General features: G+C 38.3%; 1 protein-coding gene across 1 annotated transcript in view; it reads left to right on the top strand.

Annotated features, from left to right (window-relative positions):
* The window catches only part of LOC134796805 (deoxyribonuclease-2-alpha), a 464,519-nt gene that overhangs the window by 620 nt on the left and 445,008 nt on the right, over positions 1–18,891 (top strand). Inside the window, exons 2-6 of the mRNA XM_063769027.1 lie at positions 157–331; positions 1,536–1,641; positions 2,183–2,404; positions 8,652–8,877; positions 11,062–11,244. Of these exons, the coding sequence (XP_063625097.1) occupies positions 157–331; positions 1,536–1,641; positions 2,183–2,404; positions 8,652–8,877; positions 11,062–11,244 (912 nt within the window). The remainder of the gene's footprint in view (positions 1–156; positions 332–1,535; positions 1,642–2,182; positions 2,405–8,651; positions 8,878–11,061; positions 11,245–18,891) is intronic.

The following is an 18,891-nucleotide window of genomic DNA, read 5'->3' as shown; positions in this document are numbered from 1 at the left end:
ATATTATATTTTCTAGCCACCCATGAATCAAATTTCAAATCATAAAAAAATAAATTCAAAAAGCAATGGAGTGGAAGGCCTTTTTATAGGCCTCTGGGCTGCTAGAGGATATGATTATCTGCCTAAATAAACTCAATGACTTGCTTTTGTCCATAGGTTTTACATATACAAGTTACCTAAAGAAAAGAATCATTTAAATCCCCTGGTCCGGAAAGGGGTAGCCTACATGTACCTGACTCCGTCAAAACTGCGCCAAGGTTGGATCATGTCCGACTTGTCCATTGCCAATCCCAACTCCATGTTGGGCAGGACACTGCAGCCTATGTACCAGGCAAGAGTTCTTTTTATGAACACACCTCGGGGTTTTGGGTGCGAGAAAGTTTTACACTAGCCAAACTATTTTAATATTTCCAAGCACATTTAGAGCTTATGACCTACTTTTAATTCATAGATAGGTAACTATTTGACTATAAAAAAAGTTATAAATACTTACATGAACTCATTCCTGCACCAAAACCAGCTGGGGTTTGTTAATGAATATGTTTGACCAGCTATTCCTTAGAAGATACCTTTATAAAAATTAGATTTATGTCCATTATTCATTAGGATTGTATGGTCTGGTTGTGGTTGTACAAATACTAGTACTTTATTCATTCACTGAGATTAGGTAACTGAGCGGACTAGGCTCTTGGGTCCTTGCACTCCTTGCATACAATATTCAGCAATTTATTATGAATTTTATAGAGTACCTAACTAAGCTCCACTTGCACCAACCCACTAACTCGAGCTTAACCCGTTAAACCATTAAGCCAGTGTCAAATTGTACTGGTAACCATGGTAACTCCAGGTATAGACTGGGTTAGTGGGATGGTGCTAGTGGCGTTAAGAGATCCAAGTACAAAAACAAAACAACTGCTTCTGAGTCTCAGGAGGCTTGAGCCGAAGTAGAATAAATGAGTACCTATTTTCTTGTAATAATGTCTACAAGTAGGTAAGTACCTACAGTAGAGTACTTAGTCATCCTTACCTACTATTAAAAAAATTCCCCTACGACAGTCAACATTATAACATTTTACAGCAATATTTTACAGTCCTAATTAATGTAATAAGTCACTTCAATAGAATTAAGTTCAACAGAATTTTATTTATTTTATGATTTTATGATAAGTTTTCAATAACTGGCCGCCTCTCAATAACTAGCCACCTTACACTAAAATGAATTCTGTTTATAGGCGAGTAGAATTCATTTTTAATATAAGGTGGCCAGTTACTAAACAGTGGCCAATAATTAACGAATTACCCTATTTTTTATTACCTTGATTACACATTATATTGTGTTAGGTATGTATATAGGTAATTCCTTCAGTGTAAATAAAGTAAATATTGTAATACAATTTTATCAATAACATTGTCATTATCAGTGAAGGGCATGTAGGGCGTAGGCCATTCACTTCTTACAAGCAATATCTAGTTGTAACACTAACCCTTTCAGATGAGAAGATAAAAATCATATAATTGTGTAATTCTTATTGCAGTCAAAGAATACAATGACCGTTTTGTACAACGACCAGCCACCAGCTAATGAGAATGCCCCAGATATTCTGCAAAATGTAGCTGAAATGTATTCAAAACGTAAAAAAGGTAAGCAATTATGATAAAAAGATTTTAATAACAGGATATCCAGGTTTATTTAAATAAATAAATATTAGGGGACATCTTACACAGATCAATCTAGCCCCAAACTAAGTAAAGCTTGTACTATGGGTGCTAGGCGACTATATATGTACATACTTATATAGATAAATACATACTTATATACATAGATTCCAACCATGACTCAGAAACAAATATTTGTGTTATTACACAAATAAATGCCCTTACCGGGATTTGAACCCGGGACCATCGGCTTTGCAGGCAGGGTCACTACTCACTAGGCCAGACTCGTCATCAGACATAGGTATTTATTTTATCAAAATTAAACCTACTTTCAATGAAAGCGCTGGGCGGAGCTGGAGGAGGCCGCACTGGACCGCGATAAATGGAAACCCTTTCTGATAGCCCGATGTCCCTGATGAGGGATAACAGGATACCATCATCATCATTAGACCTTCTTTCTCATGAAATAAGAGCTTGCCTGGGAGTTTTCCGTTACAGCCCTTAATAGTCTCATAATTGTACGCAGGGCAAATGAAGTTCACGGAACCTTCAGTAAAGAAGTACAAGAAGTTTAAGCTGGGCGACAAGTATTACGACGACTACGACCTGGCCGAGATGTGCAAAATGCACACTAAATTCCTGAAGAATAGGGTCGAGAAAGGCCACACGAAGGGCGTGATTATGGGAGACAAGTTTACCTCGATGTGGCTAGTGCATTCTGTGCCAAGGTTCCCTCCGGTACCGGATGGTAAGTATTAATGAACCATTATATGCGCTGGCAAACTAAGAGCTTAGTAACCAAGGCGTAGAGTAATTCGCCAGTAACTGGCCACTTTTAGTAACTGGCCGCCCTAAACTAAAAATGAATTCTATTCACCTATAAATAGAATTCATTGTAGTATAAGGTTTCAATAACTGGCCACCGTATACGTACCAAAATGAATTCTATTTATAGGTGAATAGAATTGATTTTTGGTTTGGGGTGGCCAGTTACTGGCGAATAACCCTATTTGATGGTACAACAGATGTAAAGTGTAAATAATACGACTCTTGAGTTTGACAGTTGAAGTGGATGGCGCTTTACTGCGCCACGTGTTTTGTGGTGGATGAAATGTCAAAAGTCAACTTTTGGCAACCAGAGTTACTGCTATATACGGAGCCGTACAGCGTCATCCACATCAACTGTAATAACATAGCGATAATCAAATCAGGTATTTATTCCATGGAAAACAATTTGCTCGCAACCGTGTCGTTCGTTTTAGTTATTTGATAAGTGTCAATTTATGTGAAAATTTTAACTCACAAAAGTTGACATAATATTTGCTACGTCGAGCCAGATCAACACTTAGTTCCGCCACCATGCATAACTAAACGGCAGAATATGGTGAATAACCAGGGTTGGGCAGTATTTCAATTACATGTATTTGAAATACGTATTTGAAATACATTTTTGTATTTTGTATTTGTATTTCAAATACTACCTGGAAAAGTATTTTGTATTTGGTATTTCAAATACTGCACTCACATGTATTGTGTATTTTGTATTTCAAATACTTCAAGCGTCAAAATACATTTCTACAAAATACATTTAATTAAATTCTATAATCCTAAAATGGAACGTTTATTTAAATATAATGTACGACTTGTACGAGGGCAAATACAATGCGCGAGCTATTCTGCGCGAAACTTTTCGTCAACAGCCAGGGTATAGAGTCATTGCAGTAGTTTCCGTCCATGCTCTAGTTTTAGACTACTTGACGGATTAGCAAATAATATATTTCATTTTTAATTTACTACTTGCGAAATATAATTTTGATATCATCATCATCATCATCAGCCTGCTCTCGTCCACTGCTGGACATAGGCCTCTCCTATTGCACGCCATTGAGCACGATTTGCGGCAACTCTGAACCAGCTCTTGCCAGCCGCCTTGCGAAGGTCATCGCTCCATCTAGTCTTAGGGCGTCCTACGCTACGTTTGCCGATGCGCGGTCTCCACTCGAGAACTCGTCTACCCCAACGGTTATCGGTTCTACGGCTAATATGACCGGCCCACTGCCACTTCAGCTTGCTAATCCGGTGGGCTATGTCGACGACTTTAGTTCTCTGACGGATAACTTCATTTCGAATACGATCCCTCAGAGAGACTCCGAGCATAGCCCTTTCCATAGCTCGCTGAGCGACTTTGAATTTATGGACCAGTCCTGGTCTGGTCCATAATTTTGATATGTAGACAGATATATATATTGTTTCGACATTAAGGATTGAAATCAGTCCAAATTTGTGCAGCAATGTAGGTTTATATTCAAATTTCGTCAAGTGGACGAAAACTAGCGCAATGACCCTATAAGTTTTTAGGAAAGGATATTCGTTAAAAAAAACTAAATGATTAAACAAAAAAATTTAAAGGTATTTTGTATTTTGTATTTGAAATACATTATTTTAAACACTGTAATTTGTATTTTGTATTTCAAATACCCGTCACCAAAGTAATAGTCCGGTGGCCGGCTGCATGAAACAAACCTCATCAAAAAATAGAATATACCTACCCTGTAGAGGTACCTGACATTTAGTAGCTTCCAACGCACTTGGTCGGCCTAGGCTTAACCTGGCAGATTTTGTACAAATAGCAAAAACGTTGGACAAAAATTCATCAAAAAAAACCTCATCGAAAAATAGAATGAAACTTGTATGGTAGGATACCTGACCTTGAGGACAGTAAAAAAAAATTGGTCGGCCTCACCTTAGCCTGGCAGTTTTTGCAGTCCGACCAGATTTATTGGGTCACGTGAGAGCTACAATTTACCTCATCGAAAAATAGAATGAAACAAACGGATTATAATAGCTAAAATAAGCCTGTTGACGTATGTCTTGGTCGGCCTCACCTTAACCTGGCAGTTTTTGCAGTCCGACCAAATTTATAAAAAAATCAGCAAAAATTTTTTATCGAAAAATCGTATGAAACTGGTATGGTACGATGGCTGCCTTTGAGGACAGTAAAAAAAAAGTGATCGGCCAAATCCTGTGTTGGCAGGTTCCTGTGTCCGACCAATTTTGTGGTACCACGTGAGAGCTACAATTTTACCTCATCGAAAAATAGAATGAAACAAACGGATTATAATAGCTAAAATAAGCCTGTTGACGTATGTCTTGGTCGGCCTCACCTTAACCTGGCAGTTTTTGCAGTCCGACCACATTTATAAAAAAATCATCAAACATTTTTTATCGAAAAATCGTATGAAACTGGTATGGTACGATGGCTGCCTTTGAGGACAGTAAAAAAAAAGTGATCGGCCAAATCCTGTGTTGGCAGGTTCCTGTGTCCGACCAATTTTGTGGTACCACGTGAGAGCTACAATTTTACCTCATCGAAAAATAGAATGAAACAAACGGATTATAATAGCTAAAATAAGCCTGTTGGCGTATGTCTTGGTCGGCCTCACCTTAACCTGGCAGTTTTTGCAGTCCGACCAAATTTATAAAAAAAACATCAAAAAATTTTTATCGAAAAATCGTATGAAACTTGTATGGTACGATAGCTGCCTTTGAGGACAGTAAAAAAAAAGTGGTTGGCCAAATCCTGTATTGGCAGGTTCCTGTGTCCGACCAATTTTGTGGTACCACGTGAGAGCTACAATTTACCTCATCGAAAAATAGAATGAAACAAACGGATTATAATAGCTAAAATAAGCCTGTTGACGTATGTCTTGGTCGGCCTCACCTTAACCTGGCAGTTTTTGCAGTCCGACCAAATTTATAAAAAAATCATCAAAAATGTTTTATAGAAAAATCGTATGAAACTTGTATGGTACGATAGCTGCCTTTGAGGACAGTAAAAAAAAAGTGGTCGGCCAAATCCTGTGTTGGCAGGTTCCTGTGTCCTACCAATTTTGTGGTACCACGTGATAGCTACAATTTACCTCATCGAAAAATAGAATGTAACAAACGGATTATAATACCTAAAATAAATCTGTTGACGTATGGCTTGTTCGGCCTCACCGTAGCCTGGGAGTTTTTGCAGTCCGACCAAATTTGTGGTACCACGTGACAGCTACAATTTACCTCATCGAAAATAGGATGAAAAAAAAACGGATTATAATAGCTAAAATAAACCTGTTGACGTATGGCTTGTTACGGACGGCTTTCATAAATTCAATGTGGCAGTGTGCGGCAGAATCCACTTGCATTAAGAGATGAAATGTATAAGATCAAATGGTTTGAAGGACACATAACGCCTTTGCGAGTCGAAGAAATAACAATAGATAAGTCGGAGTCTGGGGAAAGTTCGTCAGACTTCGACTCCGAAGATGATTATGATGAACAGTAATTATTAACAATAAAAGGGTTATTCCCACTAGTTACCACCAAGTTCTTATCAGTGGTAACTACTGGGAATTATTTTCCCACCTTTTACCACTGGTAACTACTGGGAAAAAAAATCCTAGTAGTTACCACCAACTCGGTTTGGTGGTACCTACTGGGAATTTTTATTCCCAGTAGTTACCACTGGTAAAAGGTGGGAATTTCTTTTCTACAAACCGAGCTTCGAAGGAGAAATGCTACAGTTGATGGAAAAAAGGCTGATTTGATGCAAAGATAATCACTTAATATATGTGAGGTTATCTTGTGTATTTTACCGTTTATTAAAATTTTGGAAGGCTCACGTGCAGTTTTTCCTCTTATATTACAAGTGTTCGATTGAAAACTAAGCTTTGGTGTATACCTGGATCACCTGCATGTACAAGAAGGCGTTTCATATACGCCCGCCCATCAGATAGGTACACAAAGTCATGATGCGTATGGAATACAGCATGTGTGGCCAAGCCATTATGCCCTAAATTATGTACTACTTCGTTAAAACTTAGCTTACCTGTGTATTTACTCTTTCCAAAATATTTATCTTCCTTAAAATGCAGCCTACACAAACGGTCTTTGTCATTTGCCTTAGTTTTTGGTACTCAAAGCTTTTTCTCACCGATTTATGCATATCGGGTCCTTGGGAAAAAAGGGAGATCCTATAGGTATATTTCCACAATTTGTCGCACACTATTGCAGTATTGTGGAGAAAAAAAAAACATACAACCGAATTGATAACCTCCTCCTTTGGGATTTGGAAGTCGGTTAAAAAAGGAGAATGTTTACAATTTATTGGAAACAATGTATGTGATTTGACAATGACAGCAACTCCACTATGGAGGCGCCACCTGGCGTGATAAAATGTTAGAAAAGTAGGATATACGATTCAAAACTTGTCAAAAATCGATGAAAACCTTTTTATTTTTGACATCTGTGAGACATCATCTCAACGTAAGTGTTACTCTGAAACCACGTCAGTAGTTAGAAAACGTTATTTAGATATTAGATAGATTTATGAATAAAATTTGAACTGAATGTTTTCTTTTTTTTTAAAGCCCTCTAAGACCTCCATGGACCCATTTCCTTATGACTTTTTTCAGTTAGCATTATTAAGTTAAGTTCAAGCTGCGAAGAAACCATATTTTCAATATAGAAATTATTATTCCTTATAAATGTGGTCGGACTGCAAAAACTGCCTGGCTAAGGTGAGGCCGACCAAGACATACGTCAACAGGCTTATTTTAGCTATTATAATCCGTTTGTTTCATTCTATTTTTCGATGAGGTAAATTGTAGCTCTCACGTGGTACCACAAAATTGGTCGGACACAGGAATCTGCCAACACAGGATTTGGCCGACCACTTTTTTTTACTGTCCTCAAAGGCAGCTATTGTACCATACAAGTTTCATACGATTTTGCGATAAAAAAATTTTGATGATTTTTGTATAAATTTGGTCGGACTGCAAAAACTGCCAGGTTAAGGTGAGGCCGACCAAGACATACGTCAACAGGCTTATTTTAGCTATTATAATCCGTTTGTTTCATTCAATTTTTCGATGAGGTAAATTGTAGCTCTCACGTGGTACCACAAAATTGGTCGGACACAGGAACCTGCCAACACAGGATTTGGCCAACCACTTTTTTTTTACTGTCCTCAAAGGCAGCTATCGTACCATACAAGTTTCATACGATTTTTCGATAAAAAATTTTTGATGTTTTTTTTACAAATTTGGTCGGACTGCAAAAACTGCCAGGTTAAGGTGAGGCCGACCAAGACATACGTCAACAGGCTTATTTTAGCTATTATAATCCGTTTGTTTCATTCTATTTTTCGATGAGGTAAAATTGTAGCTCTCACGTGGTACCACAAAATTGGTCGGACACAGGAACCTGCCAACACAGGATTTGGCCGACCACTTTTTTTTTACTGTCCTCAAAGGCAGCCATCGTACCATACCAGTTTCATACGATTTTTCGATAAAAAAATTTTGATGATTTTTTTATAAATTTGGTCGGACTGCAAAAACTGCCAGGTTAAGGTGAGGCCGACCAAGACATACGTCAACAGGCTTATTTTAGCTATTATAATCCGTTTGTTTCATTCTATTTTTCGATGAGGTAAATTGTAGCTCTCACGTGACCCAATAAATCTGGTCGGACTGCAAAAACTGCCAGGCTAAGGTGAGGCCGACCACTTTTTTTTTACTGTCCTCAAGGTCAGGTATACTACCATACAAGTTTCATTCTATTTTTCGATGAGGTTTTTTTTGATGAATTTTTGTCCAACGTTTTTGCCATTTGTACAAAATCTGCCAGGTTAAGCCTAGGCCGACCAAGTGCGTTGGAAGCTACTAAATGTCAGGTACCTCTACAGGGTAGGTATATTCTATTTTTTGATGAGGTTTGTTTCATGCAGCCGGCCACCGGACTATAATTTGTATTTGGTATTTCAAATACTTTTAAAAATGTATTTTGTAATTTGTATTTGAAATACGTGGAAGCCAGTATTTTGCCCAACCCTGTGAATAACACCATTTCATGAAATTCATATTTATGGCATGAATGGCATAAACTTCGGGAGAGTTCATACTATTGTTGCTATTTTTTTATATCCATCCATATTTATGTGTTCACTTCAGGTCGCGGCATGAACCTGACCAGCTACAGCTACCCACAAACCGGTATGAAGTACGGACAGTCAATGCTCTGCATGTCGGTACAAACTGCCACCGTGAACCAGATAGCCACCCAGCTGAAATACAACGAGCCCCTCGTTGTTTACAGCCAAATACCTCCGGAATACGAGAATGAGCTGCCGACGTTGGTTGAGGTGGTGAACAATAAGACTGTTGATGCTTCTCCTTGGTACGTTGTTCAGATTTTATTACCACTTTCATTATGGAAAACAGGGCCGTGAACAAGGCGTGGAACCGGTTTTTTCTTTATACAAAAAGTGCCGGTATTATTGCGTTCTTTTTCGTTCTTTGGTTTATTATTTAATTTTTAATGGGACAATCTAATAATACGAAGTTGTTACCTAAATACATACATGATTCAGTCCTACGTAAAAAAGCATAAAAGAATTCAAAATAAGTATGGAACTATTTCGGGGTTTTTAAAAAAAACCGGTTCCGAGCCTTGTAAGTAGGTACTAAAAAAGTGCTGTTTGTCCGTGAGATGATTTTAGCGTCTGCCCATGTAAATAATAAACCGAATTCTCGTTAGTTATAAGACTTTGTCTATCAATACGATCTGAAATTGAACACCCGTAATAATAATTATGATTTCCATATAAGTCTTCATTGTGAGTCATAGTGTGAACAATAATCATAATCATAACACGTGTCATATTGCTGTACCTAATGTGTGCTATTTGTTGTTACGCTTGTTTTATTTCGCTCATTAATGTTTGTAAATAGGTAACATAAAATGCACGTGTATTTAATAAACAACACAATAAAACGTCGGTAAACGTCAACAGTTTACAATACCAATGCAATGAATAAATAAAATCCAGGCTGCTAGGCTGCATTCGAGGAATTCCTGAATTCGAGACTAAACTGACATAAAGTTCACAAAATCGGCCATAGTTTCAGATAAAATGATATTTTTGCAAGTCGTTTTTGAAGTGAAAACTTCTTTTGCGGCGCTGTGTACTTTTTGAGGTGGGGAAAAAATGTTAAACTCGAGACAGCGTAAGGCGTAACCCTCTCTTTCTACCGCGCGGCGAAAATGTATGCCTGTATGTATGTATGGATGACAATGTCATTGTTTTTTGATTTAAATGCCATCTAGTGAGTTTCCCTCAAACTGGTATTAATATAACTGTAGTACAAGTAATGCGACGATATAACGCTAGATGGCCTTAACCTCAATTATACATAGTGCTGCAGACATTTTGCACTATCCATGGAGCTGTTATTAATATTTTGAGTTACAATGTCGTTGAGTTTTCACTTCTGCCGGCACTCCCGGAGTGCAACCCGTTGTTTTTTTTGTAATGACAAAATAATGACCTTATGCCTATCAAAATAATAATAAATAATAAGTATGACGTTTATAGTGCACTTCCACACTGTTACTGCCTAGTCTGTACAGAGTTTACTCATAGGCGGACTCTTATCTATCAACGTTAGAAAGTTGAATATTGTCATAGAGAAATATAGTAAGCATAGAGTGCTCACTACATACATTAGGTTTGGTACCAAAACGACTATTATTTTGGGACTTTGTTCATAAACTTTAACATAACTTTATAACAAATCTATCGCCATCCAGATCTACAATAAACTGCCTAATAATATCAGAAACATAGAAAATCTAAATTCATTCACATCAAAATTAAAATTATTATTAATAGAGAAGGCATACTATTCCGTCCAAGAGTTCATGGAAGATAGCTTCTTTTTGTAATTACGAGTACCAGGTACTAATACTAATCCCCTGTGTAAATAATAATATAGGTACAACTATTTAATTGTTAGTAGAAATAAGTAAAGAAAATGTTTTAATTAAATTTAAAATTAGGCTTAGTTCTAATGTTCATAAACTACCTAGAAGTAAAATTTATTTGCAATGCCCTAACAGGGTGCCATGTGTTCTCACAACCTTTTACTGTAACAACTAAATGTACCATGGTTTCGCAATAAAGAATTCTATTCTATTCTATTCTATTCAAATTATGTCCCTTTCTAACAAACACAAATGTCAAAACGACTGATAAGGACAAACTATTATCAAGGGCTTGGTAGACTTGACAAGCGTTATAAATAACGTCATTTTGTATTTGCGGAACTTGCTATTGAAACTTTCGGTCCTTGGTCGTCAGACACCAAAAAACTAGTAAAAGAAATTTCTACCAAACTAGTCTGGGTGTCTGGCGAGTGGCGACCTACGAGTGGGCGTATTTTTTTGCGCAAAAACTCAGCCTCACTGTGCAGAGGGGGAACGCGGCCAGTATCCTGGGAACAATGCCTCAGGCTAATTTAGGTTTAGACTTATAATCATTTGCTTAAATCTCTGTTTTAATATCGCCATTAATATTTCCAGGTACCACATAGAGAGTTTCGAAACCCTCGCCGGACGGAAGTTCCTCTCGTTCGCGAAGAGTGCCATGTTCAACGACGATTTGTACAGCGGCTTAGTGGCCGAGGTGCTGCAGTCAGACCTGCTGGTGGAGTCCTGGACTAATGGGCCTGGCACCTTGGACTCGGAGTGCAATAGGAACTTTCAGTAAGTAAATAGATCACACTGAAAGTTTTTGGAATGGGTTATTTAGAGATCAAACAATAAAAACAGTTACTAATATTGGGGCTGCGTGTACATGTTTTGATACACTTTGTCACTCCGTGACCGAATGTTCGGTACCGTAGAGTTTCGTATCTTCGCCTGGATTTTGACACTTTTCCAAAAAAATCTCTCAAATTTGAAAGCATTTTAATCCGTTAAGACGAAAAAATGTTTTATAGTACTCCCAACTATCAGTATACACCACTAAAACTTAGAATTTTATTGGTTAAGTTGGTAATAAATGGCCCCAAAGGCAATAGGCGATGTTTGGGTATTTTTCCCAATCTTCGCCTATGGCATGCCTTGCCGCTAATACTTACTTGTCTGTGACTTACACATGTTAAGTCGTATCTCCTTGGAATGTGCTAATATACTATGAACCTTAACTACACCAGGCGGCTTAGCACGGTCGCGTTTTTATCCCTTGTCACCATGCCTGTCACGTTCTAACAAATATGTAAGTGCGAAAGGGACGCGCATAGTGATAGTCGATAAAAATGGAACCGTGCTGAGCCCGCAGACTAGGCATATTTTTAAAAACCGGGGTAGTAGGCGAAGTTTGGTAACAGTCTGAAGTTGTTTTCATACATTTTCTATAATGAAGCTAGGGCTGCCAAAAATTAACCAACATACCAAATAAAGGGCAGTAATGGTTTATAAGTTAAAAAAAAATATTTTTAACAAAATTGTATAATTGTTGCAAATTTGTTGTTATTATCGTAATTGACATCAAATCAACCTTATTTACACAAAGTGAGACATAAAAATACCTATTTGGTACCTACTCAACATCGGTAAGAGTAGAAATAAACATTTGCTTATAGCGTAAACTAAAATAACCAAACATAAGATAATATTTAAATTTGGAAACAAGTAATGTCACCCACCAATGAATGTGGTACAAAAAATTTGTCAACCCTAGGGGTAGGCGAAATTTGGCAACAAGATGGTGTTGGAAGTGTAACGCTGGCCATCAATTATTTTAATTTGAAAATATGTCAAGGCCTGTGGCGTTCTGTTTTCTTCCTGTCACTCGACAATAATTTTCCTTGTGATATGTTATAGTGTAATTTTATAATAATATACCTATTAAATGTTTTCACTTCTCACTGCGTGTATCACTCTAGCTACATACAAAAATAGCAGGTTATGTGCTGAAGCCCGCGAAGTGTGAATATTTTGTGGAAAATATTATTATTTCACTATGGACGAGTATACTTGTAATCCGAAAGTTGCGTTGGAAAAGCTGAAAGGAACAATCAACTATCGAGATTGGGCGTTTCAGATGCAAAACATACTCGTATTCGAGGATTTGTGGCAATGTATTACTGAAAAATCCGAAACCTCAGGTGAGAACGCTAACAAATTAGCTCGTAAAGAGGAGAGGGCTCGAGCGAGGCTATGTTTGAGTGTTGAAAAATCGTGCTATCCTCACATTGCGCAGGCGAAAACTGCGAAGGATGTATGGGATGCCTTGCAGAAGGCGTACGATGACACCGGGTTGAACAGGAGATTGTCGTGTCTGCGAACTTTATGCTCGATTAAGCTGGAAAAGTTTGATAGCATGGAGATTTATGTCAACGAGATCTTGTCACTTGCTGAACAATTGAGTAGCATGAAGAAACCTCTTGATGATGAATTTCTGGCTGCTATTATGCTCCAAGGGTTGCCCCAAGATTATGAGCCCATGATAATGGCTCTGGAGCATTCGAGTATAGCCATAACTACAGATATGGTAAAAACAAAACTTCTTCAAGATAAGAGATGGAAAGGGAGCGCCGCTGGTGGTAGCGACGATGGCTGCTTATTTACACGGAATCGTAATGAAAAGGCTAGCTCCCGAGGCCAGAAGAAAAATGCCTCAAGTACATCAAAACACGCTAGTACCTCGTCAAGTACGAACAAGTTGTGGTGTTGGAAATGTCGTTCTAAAGGACATGCCAAGAAGGATTGTCCTCAATTGGACCGCAATGGAGCGACGTCGACTTCTATGGTGTTGTCTGCACTTAACACTGACAGTTCGTGGATTATTGATTCTGGAGCGACAGATAATATGTCAGGACGCCAAGAATGGTTTCAAGCTCTCGATGAGTCGTCGACTAAGGAGGTGTGTGTTGCCAACGGCAAGAAGTTAGAGGTGAATGGGAAAGGTGACGTACATTTTACGGTTAACTCTCGTGGACATACGATAGATACTACTTTAAAAGATGTAATGCTTATACCCGACCTTACTGTTAATTTAATATCTGTGTCTACTCTTGCTGAAAAGGGATTTAAATTTATTTTTGATAATAATGGATGTGACATACTTAAAGCTGGTAAAGTAGTTTTACATGCTAGGAAAGTTGGGAGAGTTTATAGGCTTCATTCTGTGGGTAAAGTCAATCTGACAACGTCATCTACGTCTAAGGATATGATGTTATGGCATCAAAGATTAGGTCATATTAATTTTGATAGCTTGGCATCACTTAGGAAGGTTGCTAATGACATTGACTTTCAGGTTACTACTCAGAAGAAAGTTTGTGATGTGTGTCTTAAGGGTAAGCAATCTCGCGCTCCCTTTGTGACTAATCATAACAAACAGGTGGCCGAGGCGCGGCTGGCGCTCATTCACAGTGACGTCATGGGGCCGATGCCGACTACTTCTCTTGGAGGCAAGCGCTATGTCCTCACGTTCCTAGACGACTACTCCAGGAAGGTGTTCGTCTATCCCATTGCAAAGAAGAGTGAAGTGTGTAAGTACACCAAAGATTTTATTAGACTGGTAGAGAATCAGTGTAGTGCTAAATAGTGTTGAGTCGCTCACTCGTGAGGCACCTCATTTGTACCACTCATTTTGTTAATTTGTCGCAGTACTTCATACCGCAAAAATGTCTTACATCACTCCTCTATTCATTTTACTCATTTACTCGCGCGCATCACAAACACCTCTTGCCACACAAATCATTCACACACTTCAAATTTAAAAAAAACTCTTATCCTTTCAATTTCACTCGCGACCTTCAAAACTCATACGCTCCTCATAACCTCGCAAGAGAGTCCCTGGATCGCGCGAGGCGCTCGAGGTGCTCGCCCGCTCGCCGACACTCAAAACTCAAATGAAGAAACGAGTAATGGACGTAATGGTCCACACTGTCAACTGCCGAACTACAAACCTTATTGCAACGACAAAAGGTCCACCGAGAAAAGCATTGAGTTTGTACCGCTCACCGCCTCTCTGTGACATGAACACCTCAATCCTTTCAAAATGAAACAATGAATTAGAAATACCCAAAGAGGGAGTGAGACAGACACGCGCCGTACTTCAATATCGCCTCGCGTCACCACCGAAAATACGTTAAAAATTAAACACGAAAGACAACAAGCGTAAGCGCTGCAAGCTTTCATACATCTTACGCCTTTTTGATCCTAACTTACGTGTCAAAATGGCGCGAGAAATCAGTCTCAAAACGAATTTCGACGTGTTGCTTCTCTGTCGCACTTGTAAATTCGTACGTAAGTGTGACAGGAAGGCAACATGACGAACTTGGTTCGCGGTACGCCCTCTGTATACCAGGCGGGCATTTACGAAGCTTGCTTAGAAACAGAAATCCCTTAAGTAACTTAAATATTATTGAAATATAATACGGTAGCGTACACAATTTATGATAATTTCAATAAGTTTCAAGTTTATTAAATAAAAAGTAAGTATAATTTTCATAGGTAAAATAAAAATGTAGATGTAAATTATACCGATTTGAATTTGCAATACTTTTTATTAACATTCTTTGTAAACGTCGAACTCAAGTCAAGTTATGATTATGACATATTTATATTTATTTTGTTCGTACTTCGTTCACTACCTAGTTAATTTTAGTTCTCTAATACCTAATACCTAGTGATAATTCTTATAATCATAACAAAATATGGACATAGTTTTTGCCAGTAAATATACCCGCGGATCTTCCTTGGTGCCTTTTGCATGAAAAAATGAAGTGTAAATGTAGCCGGTGCGGCAGGCGCGAATGGTGCTTTGTTTATTATCATATTGATGATATTACTGTTAAATTATCTGAGGTGGTAAGTTAGTCACTTCTATATAATAATGACTAGTGAAAATATTGAATTTGTTCTCCTTAGTTTGTTAAAAATGTGGTAGTTTTATGGTTAATAGGTACTTATGAAATATATCACTACATATTATAAAACAAAGTCCCCCGCCGCGTCTGTCTGTTTGTGGATTTGTTTGTATGTTCGCGATAGACTTAAAAACTACTGGACGGATTTTCATGTGGTTTTCACCTATCAAAAGAGTGATTCTTGAGGAAGGTTTAGGTGTATAATTTGCTAACCCGTGCGAAGCCGGGGCGGGTCGCTAGTGATTATTATACTTAAAATTATATCAAGTAGCAAGGAGGAGGTCTAAACAATCTAACAATAAAAAAGAGCTACATTAGAACAAGTTTCATAAAAGCAGCAAATTAAGTTAGGTACTTTATGTTCTTAGTTTGATTCTAAAATTATCTTTCTCCTAAAAGTTCTATTCTTAACCTCCAGAATTGCACTCCAATTAAATATTACTACTTATTTATTTATAAAGGAAGTGATGAATACATAAATATGTATATACATTAAATATTTTTGTCGCCGTTGGAGTTAATGGAATAGTCGACGCTGAATATATGCTAGTACCTCACCTCATTTGAAGTAAGACATTGTAACACCTCATTTTAGAAAATGAGGTACTCATACAAACTCATTTTAAATTGATGTCCTACCCATCACTAGTGCTAAAGTCAAGGTACTGAGAACAGATAATGGCTCTGAGTACGTAAATGCTGAGCTGACGGACTTTCTTAAAAAGAAAGGCATAGTACATCAGCTGACGGTACCTTATTCTAGTCAGCAGAATGGATCCGCGGAGCGCCTGAATCGTTCTTTACTTGACAAGGTCAGATGTCTACTGTATAACGCAAATCTCGATGACAAGATGTGGGCAGAGGCTGTAAGTACAGCGGCGTTTCTGATCAACAGATCGCCAAGCTCGAGACTTTCTGGTAGGTTACCTGAAGAGGTATGGAGTGGTAAGAAAGTGAGCCTTAAAAATCTGCGTGTCTTTGGTTGCGAGGCATTTGCTCATGTAGATGACTGTAAACGTAAAAAGTTAGACCCTAAAAGTAAAAGGCTAATATTTTTAGGTTACTGTGATAACGTCAAAGGATATCGTTTGTTCAATCCTGATGACAATAAGATCGTTATATCACGTGATGTGGTGTTCAACGAATCTTTGTTTCCAGGGAGACATTCTAAAATAGGGCAAAAACGTATGTTTGAAACTATTTATCTTACAGGAGGTGATGATGAGAGGGAGACGCTGAAGACTATGCCGGTTGAGGCGGAGCCAGAGTACCTGTTGGCAGAGTCGTCAGATCATCCACTTGAGGCGGAGCCAGAGTACCTGTTGGCTGAGTCGTCAGATCATACACTTGAAGCGGATACAGATACTGTTCCTGCAGAATCACCAAATCATCCTGTTGAGTTGGAATGTGAACGCGAGGCTAGTGAAGATTCGGTAACGTTACCTGAATTGGCACCAGAGTCTACTGGTCAACGATATAACCTACGTCCACGTATGCCTAAGACAACCTGTAATATAACTAACTTGTGTAATGTGACAGGGCCCATAGAGCCACGTACTGTCAAAGAAGCTTTAAGTTGTGAAGATAAAGAGTTATGGCAGAAGGCCATGAAAGAAGAAATCGATTCTTTTGTCTTACACGGAGCTTGGGAGCTTACTGATAAGCCGGTTGACAAGAACGTCGTCAAAAATAAGTGGATTTTTACCCTTAAGCGAGACTCGGATGGGAACATTACACGTTATAAGGCAAGGTTGGTAGCGAAAAGCTTTACCCAAAGATATGGTGAAGATTTCCAAGAAACTTTTTCACCGGTCGTTCGTCATTGCTCTATAAGATTGTTGCTATCTCTGGCTGTGGAAATGAACCTTAAGATTGATCATTTAGACGTGCAGATTGCATTCCTGAATGGAGATTTGCAGGAGGAGATCTTTATGCAACAACCGGAAGGTTTCATATGCCCTGGGAGTGAGAACAAAGTCTATAGATTACGAAAGGCTGTTTATGGGTTGAAACAAGCATCGCGATCCTGGTACCAAAAGGTAAAACATGTATTACTCTCTTTGGGATACAGACAGTGTAAACAAGAGGACTGCATCTTCACTAAGAGATCAGGTGAGTCAATTGTTTTTATCGCTCTGTATGTTGACGATTTTTTCGTGTTCTATAATGACAAACGTCTGGCTGAGACGTTAAAAAGTTCTTTGTTAAAGGTTTTTAAACTCAAAGACTTAGGCCCGGTACGAAACATGTTAGGTATAAAGGTAGAACGTGATGCAACTTCCATTAAACTTAGTCAGGAAAAGCGGATTGACAATATGTTGGATCGTTTTGGCATGACAGACTGTAAGCCTGTAAAGTCTCCCATGATAACTAATATTAGTTCCGTCATTGAGAGTTCTAATAATGCTACGAATAACATTGTAACGAAGTTTCCGTATCAAGAGTTGATTGGTAGTCTTATGTATTTATGTGTAACTACGCGACCTGACATTTCGTTTGCCGTGTCATTTTTAAGTAAATTTAACAGTTGTTATACGGAATTCCATTGGAATCAAGCCAAGCGTATACTGCGATATCTTAAAGGTACTAAGCAAAAGGCTTTAGTATTTAAAAAGTCGAATTTAGATCCTGTTCTTGAGGGTTATTCTGACGCAGATTGGGCGGCTGATCCTGATCGAAAGTCGTACACGGGGTATGTGTTTAAATACGGCGGTAATTCGGTATCTTGGGGTAGCTACAAACAGTCGTGCATATCGCTTTCGTCCACCGAGGCGGAGTATTGCAGCTTGAGCGAAGCGAGTAGAGAAGCGGTGTTCCTACAAGCTTTAATTAAGGAATTGTTAATGACGACTAGTTGTAAAATTGTAATGTATTGTGACAATCAATCTGCTATACAGCTTGCTACCAATCACACTCATCACAGACGGAGCAAGCATATAGAAATAAGATTTCATTACGTTAGAGATATGATAGATAGGTTTAACGTTGAAATTGTATACATCCCTACGGATGAAATGTTAGCAGATGTGTTCACTAAGTCCCTGGGCTGTGTCAAGCACGAGATGTTCACTCGTCAGCTTGGTGTGGCTTGAAGCCATGATGATGCCCACGTTATGGGGGGGTGTTGGAAGTGTAACGCTGGCCATCAATTATTTTAATTTGAAAATATGTCAAGGCCTGTGGCGTTCTGTTTTCTTCCTGTCACTCGACAATAATTTTCCTTGTGATATGTTATAGTGTAATTTTATAATAATATACCTATTAAATGTTTTCACTTCTCACTGCGTGTATCACTCTAGCTACATACAAAAATAGCAGATGGACGCAAAGTACCCTCACCAATGTTTTATCCAATTGTGACTTCTAAACGTAAGCTAGCCATTAAATAATAGTTTCATATGAAAAAGAAATAGTTATAGGATATAATTATGTAAAAAGTTTATCATTACCGGGTCCAAATCACCGTTTAAAA

This window comes from Cydia splendana, chromosome 14 (genome assembly GCF_910591565.1).
Source record: "Cydia splendana chromosome 14, ilCydSple1.2, whole genome shotgun sequence".
In the NCBI taxonomy this organism is placed as follows: domain Eukaryota; kingdom Metazoa; phylum Arthropoda; class Insecta; order Lepidoptera; family Tortricidae; genus Cydia; species Cydia splendana.
The sequence above is the reverse complement of the archived record's forward strand: the minus strand, read 5'-3'. Positions and strand labels throughout refer to the sequence as shown.